This window comes from Etheostoma cragini, chromosome 17, assembly GCF_013103735.1.
Source record: "Etheostoma cragini isolate CJK2018 chromosome 17, CSU_Ecrag_1.0, whole genome shotgun sequence".
Lineage (NCBI taxonomy): Eukaryota > Metazoa > Chordata > Actinopteri > Perciformes > Percidae > Etheostoma > Etheostoma cragini.
Genome location: NC_048423.1, coordinates 7,547,509 through 7,553,508, shown reverse-complemented (window position 1 = coordinate 7,553,508; position 6,000 = coordinate 7,547,509). Strand labels below are relative to the sequence as shown.

Here is a 6,000-nt window from a genome sequence, read left to right as displayed (position 1 = left end):
CTTAGATCATTGCAAAAGAGCCCAAGTGTGAAGGAACAGGGAAGACGAGGGTACAAAGAACAAACGCCAACGGGAGAGTGATTATCTGCATGTCACACAGGGGAAAGGGATGGGAGGCTGTGATTAAAAAGACAAATCTTCATTCACAAAACATGAGCTTTAAAGAGACAACAAAGTGCCGTCTTCGCTGGCTTTGACTGCTTAAGAAAATGATGTAGAAAACAGTACTGTAACTGCCACATTACTCTCAATACTTCTGTTAAGAAATGAGACTTCTTAAACAAACATCAAATTCATTTCTGAACATAAACAAGAGGTCATCATTTGTTTCCAAAGAATTTAATCATTATAATTTAGAAATACTGATGTGCATGAACATAAAGGATATCCATATACTTTGTGGGAAAAACAATAGTGCACACACACAATTCCAAAGTAATGTAGTGAGTCCAAGGGCATCAATCAAGATGGCTTCAGTGTGATACCATTATCTAGGAAGGCTTAGATCTCTCAGATTTTCTTTCATCCCAGTTGATCCTCGTATTGCTTTCGGAAACAGTCTCCCACAGGGAAGAATTCCCAGCAACGCTCCTGGTACATTTTCCACACATAGGATTCCTGGACAACAGGCATTAAATACATTAGATGTTAGTAGAATCGATTAGTTGTTTGGTCTATAAAATAGCAGAAAATGGTAAACGTATTCCCAAAGCCCAAGATGACATCCTCAAATGTCTTGTTTTGTCCATAACTCAAAGATATTTAGTTTACTGTCACAGAGGAGTAGAGAAACATTTCAGAAGCGGGAATCAGAGAATTCTGACTTTAGTTTCTTAAAAGATTATTCAAATCAATTATTAGATTATCAAATTAGTTGGCAATTTAATAACTGAAAACTATTCAGCTCTGCCAAACGCATCCATTCTTTAGTAAAATAAAAATCTAAACACAAAGAATTGTAAGTTCTTTAAACATTTGTCTGGCCCAAGAAACATTGACCACATCACACCAAGCCGCTACGTCTTTAATCTACACCTGAGAAAACACCTCACTGAAAGAAAACAAACAGTATAACTAGGGATGAGTCCCAAAATCCAACTCCATTTGGAAATAGCACCCAATTGTCCAAATGTTTCAGGCTTTCTTTTATCAAGCATCCCATTCCTTCTGCAGCATCCCATTCAACATGCATTCTGGGCCAAAAAGATAAAACCAAATTATTTAAAATAACAATATTACAATTTTATATTACACAGTGGAGCATTTACACTTAAACATGTCTTCATTTATTGGGATGTACATCTCTTTTATAGATTTAAGTTCCCTAAGCATGAGACACAAGAGAGAAAGGGAGAAAGTTGCAGCTCTTTAAAAATACAGTGTAACTGAATCTTTACCCTGTTGGTTTACAGTAGACTACTCCTCTTTGCAAAAAGAAATTTAAAATGTTATAGTGAAAAAAAAAAGACGTCCCCCTCCCTCAAATTTAGGGGTGGCCTGTCATGTATTATCATAAAATGTGTGTGTCAAGACTGATAGGGTTTTGAGAGACAGAATGAATACAAATTCTTTCTTAGTTGAAAAGGTTAAACTACAGCTTAAGGAACGTGACATTTGGCAATGACGGTAGAATCGCTTGGAAGCTTTAAAAGTGTACAGATTGTTCTTACTCAAGCAATGATCAAGCAATTAAACACAACTATTATACCTGCCCTGTGTGTTCAGTTTCATCCTTGTTGATAAGATACATCAGAAAAAATCTGTAATGACACAGAAGAGGAATTAATGCAAAGTAGTCCCCCACATAACTCCCACACAAAATTGTAGCATTAAATTAGTTGTTAGATATTTCAAGTATAAATTCAACTACAATCTGTATTTTGACAATCTGGTTACACATTTACTTTAATGCTTGCAAATATTTGATGATTGACAAGAAGAATGAAGCAATTCACTGTGATGCTTTAGTCTGTAGACCTTTAACAGGTAACTCTAAAATGTTGCAACAACCAACATACACATAGACATGAGCATAGACAAGACAAGAGTCCATCAGTAACAGGAACACATTGAGGAATCCATACTAATTAGGTTAAATAAGCACTTGCCGATGACAATTACTTATGTGGCAACGGTGCACAGTGCACGAACACCTTGCAAATAACCGTTTCTAACCATCAATGTAGTGGGAAAAGTGTTAATTAACTCAGTGACCAATCGTGCATCTACACAGGTGATGTACGCTGCTTGTGTTTATATTTGTCAACAGAGTTTGGCCCTAAACACCTGTTACTAAGACTGTGAGGTGTGCAACACACAGTCCTCGTCTTCTACACAACCTTTCTCCATTGCTGTTGTAGCTGACTGGGAACCAGCAGGCATACCTCAATGGCATACGGCTAAATTCCAGGTGGAACTCGTGCTTGACAACTGTGGTTTCTCATTACATGCATCAATCTACATGTACAACTGTGTATTCTGCATGCGGCTGCATGCACCGGACCGTAACCCCTGTAACGTGACGGATTGGTATGAATACGTAATCTGTTAATTAAGGAGGTAACATTTATTTTCATGTTATGTTGTGTTTCTTATAAAGGTTTAGTGATGGTCACAAATCACAAATGTCTGCCTTTAAGGGACAACATATTTAAGTTGTTAGTTTTAATACGTGTAAAATTATTAGGTTCATACATTGGCAAGCCAATGCATGAAAGTAGTGAGCATTAAATCAACTCACAGGTAGTTGGCCAGGTTGTGCTCCTGTAGAGTGTGAATCTCAAAGCCATGAGGGACTGTATCAAAGTATTCACTTCCTATTCCACATATAAAACATTTGGTCTGCGGGAGAAGAGATGCAAGACATGTAATGATTTAAACGGCTTGGGCAAACATGATGTTCTCTCGTGTACATGACAAAAAAATTAAATACAATAAAATCCAAACTTCGAGATAAGAGGCCTTGTAGTTGTCTGTGATTCAAAAGTGGCATTTAGTCAGCTACCACAACAAAATGACAACTTTGAAGTTGTTTCTTTTACAAAGACACTCAAAGAATGCCCACAAAAGGCAAAAGACTATAAATTAGAGCAACTTAATACTCGATGATTACTTGCCAAGAGGTTTTCATAAGACACAGAGGGGTATGTTTGCTGAGGATCGTTTTGATGGTACTCAACAGTCCAATTACTCTTGCCCATAATTGCTATGTAGCCATTTAAAGGTTTTGTGCTTGTAAATAACAGGGGAAAAAAGAATATTTGTGTTAATGCAATATTTACTTAAGATGACTCTCCTTTAGGGCTACAAACATAGAGAGGATGAAAGTAGCAGCTAAAACTGATTTATCATTGAAGACTACGTACAGCAGAGGAAATTGTGTCTAAATAAAACTTTTCAGGCAAATTTTCACAGCTACTTTCCCCAGATGTTTAATGTCTGGGAAAAACAGCTGTGAAATGGTGGCACTGTTTTTTTGTAAGACACACACAGTGGTAAACTATAAAGAGACGTAAAAGCAAACATTCTTAAGAAAAAAATAAACTATACTATAAACTAAGTATAACACTGCTCATAATCAAATTCTTTTCTCAAAAGAGTGACCATGACAACCATGCATTCAGTAATGTCACATGTGCACCATTTATATTTAGAGGGTAGCTCACCACTGTTTGTCAGATCCACTATGCTCCCTTGTTAGTGGTCCAACCTTTGATTACCTGCCTGCCTCTCCTGGACCTTTGGACTTGTTTTGCCTGTTTCCTGTTGCTGATTGTCAGCCTGTTAATACAGTCTCTTGTAACCTCACTTGTCCTACCTGCAGAGAGTGCTTTTGTAGGGTTCTGTTTACACCTGGTGCAGCCTTTAGAGGCACACCACTAGGATATATGCACTGTGGCTGCTTGGTCAATAAAGCAACAGCCTCAGCCTCCAACAAAACATGTATTACTGCTTACTCTGGTTCAGCCTCTCTTGAGTGTTGCAATTTGTAGAATTATAATGAAGAAGAAAAGCATCTTCATTTGTATTCTACTGCATCAAGTCTTTACTTACTAAGCTCCAAATAAAGTATCTCTCTTTAACAACACTTGTGTTTGCATGCAAGCATCGTGACAAGAGTGAAAAGAGCTTTGGAGACTGAAAGTTCTCAGCATGGCAGTACAGCACAGTATTATTCCATGTGTGACAATTGCATTTGAATACCAGGGATTTTTTTTCTCTTTAAGATTGAATTTACTGTAATTATTATCCACTTATTATTCAGGAGGAAGAGATAATGGTACTGTCCCATTAAGGCCAACGGTACAATCACTATATGAGACACATAACAGTTGAATCTACCAAACTACACAGCCATATCTTCACAAGCACTTACATTACAACTGAGTATTTATCCTTCAAAAGTCTTTGTATCTAAATCTGATAACTTGCATATTGTACAACCTAAAAAATTATTAAACATCATTAGTGTGCTTGTCTGTGTTCAAACTTGTGCATACAAGAGAGAGAGTTTGTGCAAAGTGTCAAATCTCACCTCCATATCCTCTTTCACCTGCTCCTGCTGGTCACGAAGTTCCCCAAAGGCATCAATTATCAAGCCTGAAAGAAAAGAACACAATTGTGTGTCTGTGTATGTGCACAGATATTCACATGCACGGCTGTGCCTCTCATTTTATGACAAATGTCAGTAAAACTTGGAAGAGGATTCAGCAGAATAAACAGATAATTTGTTCCTTTACCAATTCCACATCAAACATTTGTCAAAAAAGGGAAGAAAATGTAATTCTGTGTCTTTGTAAAAACATGTGAAAAACATGTTAATGCTGAGTTGCATTTAAAAAAACAATTTGACATGTTTGACTCACCCTGGATGATGGCTAGGAGGATGACAATGACGAAGAAGAAAAATGTGATGTCGAAGACGATGCGTTCCACCTCAAACTCATCTCCAGCAGGGTCATCAATCTCATCACCAATACCCCCGCCTGCACGCACTCCCACATACATGTGGAACATGTAGCACTGACAGAAAACACATTTTCATTTATTGTATACTCTTCTATGCTTTCCACATTATATGAGAACACTTTTCTAGTCATCAGCCAGCCATTTTCCCAGGCTGTCCAGGCCCAATAGTCAGGAACAGCTTTTTCCCACAAGTCATCACCACACTGAATACACACACTAACTAGCACACCCCGCACGCACACAAACACACACATTCACACCTTAACATTCGGACCATGTGCAACAACAAGTACTTTTAGTGTGTAAATTTCTTTCTATTTATGATTGTTGTTTTACAATTTACTTCTTGTCTTTTTTTAAATTTAGATTTATGTTACTGGGATAACTGCTGCTAAAATGTCGTTGATTTTGAACAATACCAATAAGTCTTCTGATTCTGATGCTGTCTGACAAGAGTATAAGGTGGTATTCATACTTTGCAGTCACGTGATCACGATGGATACCTGGCGGGCAAAAAACTCCAAGAAAATGGCGACAAACAGTGGCCAGCCAGAGGAATTGCAGAATTGCAGATTTCCAATGCTAAAATCAATGAACTATTTAGACCATATGTCACCAAATGTTAAAATTAAATATCATGAAAAGATTTACATACTCGGAACATGGGATCCATACAAAGCACCCGCTGATGTTTGCATTGCTTTGAGGCAAAGTCTCTACCAGACTTGGAGATGAAGATATTTACATATATGTTATAGAGAATCCGTCACCTTACATCGCACAAAATATGAAAGCCTCTCTGAAAAGATGTATGAAAGAATATCTTCATAATCAAAGCAAAGGTGAATGTTACTAGCTAGCTAGCTGCTAATGTTTGCTAACGTTTGTTAATTCTGTTCCGTTGTGTGATTATGTCTTCATCTAAATACTAGCACCCTTGTTATTATATAAATGATATCCCGATTGTAAACTAACCCATGTAGAAAGACTAATGTAGTGTATATTTTTTGTATGTTTTCAATGTTTGCTAAA

General features: G+C 37.2%; 1 protein-coding gene across 2 annotated transcripts in view; it reads right to left on the bottom strand.

Annotated features, from left to right (window-relative positions):
* Positions 1-326: 326 nt before the first annotated feature.
* ryr2b (ryanodine receptor 2b (cardiac)) overlaps positions 327-6,000 on the bottom strand; it is a 68,993-nt gene continuing 63,319 nt past the window's right edge. The window contains exons 100-104 of one of the 2 annotated variants that reach the window (XM_034898389.1): positions 4,866-5,022; positions 4,535-4,599; positions 2,741-2,841; positions 1,709-1,760; positions 327-618 (exon numbers count right to left, since the gene is read on the bottom strand). In XM_034898389.1, the coding sequence (XP_034754280.1) occupies positions 523-618; positions 1,709-1,760; positions 2,741-2,841; positions 4,535-4,599; positions 4,866-5,022 (471 nt within the window). In that variant the 3' untranslated portion in view covers positions 327-522. The remainder of the gene's footprint in view (positions 619-1,708; positions 1,761-2,740; positions 2,842-4,534; positions 4,600-4,865; positions 5,023-6,000) is intronic. The other variant, XM_034898390.1, reaches the window with a different exon arrangement.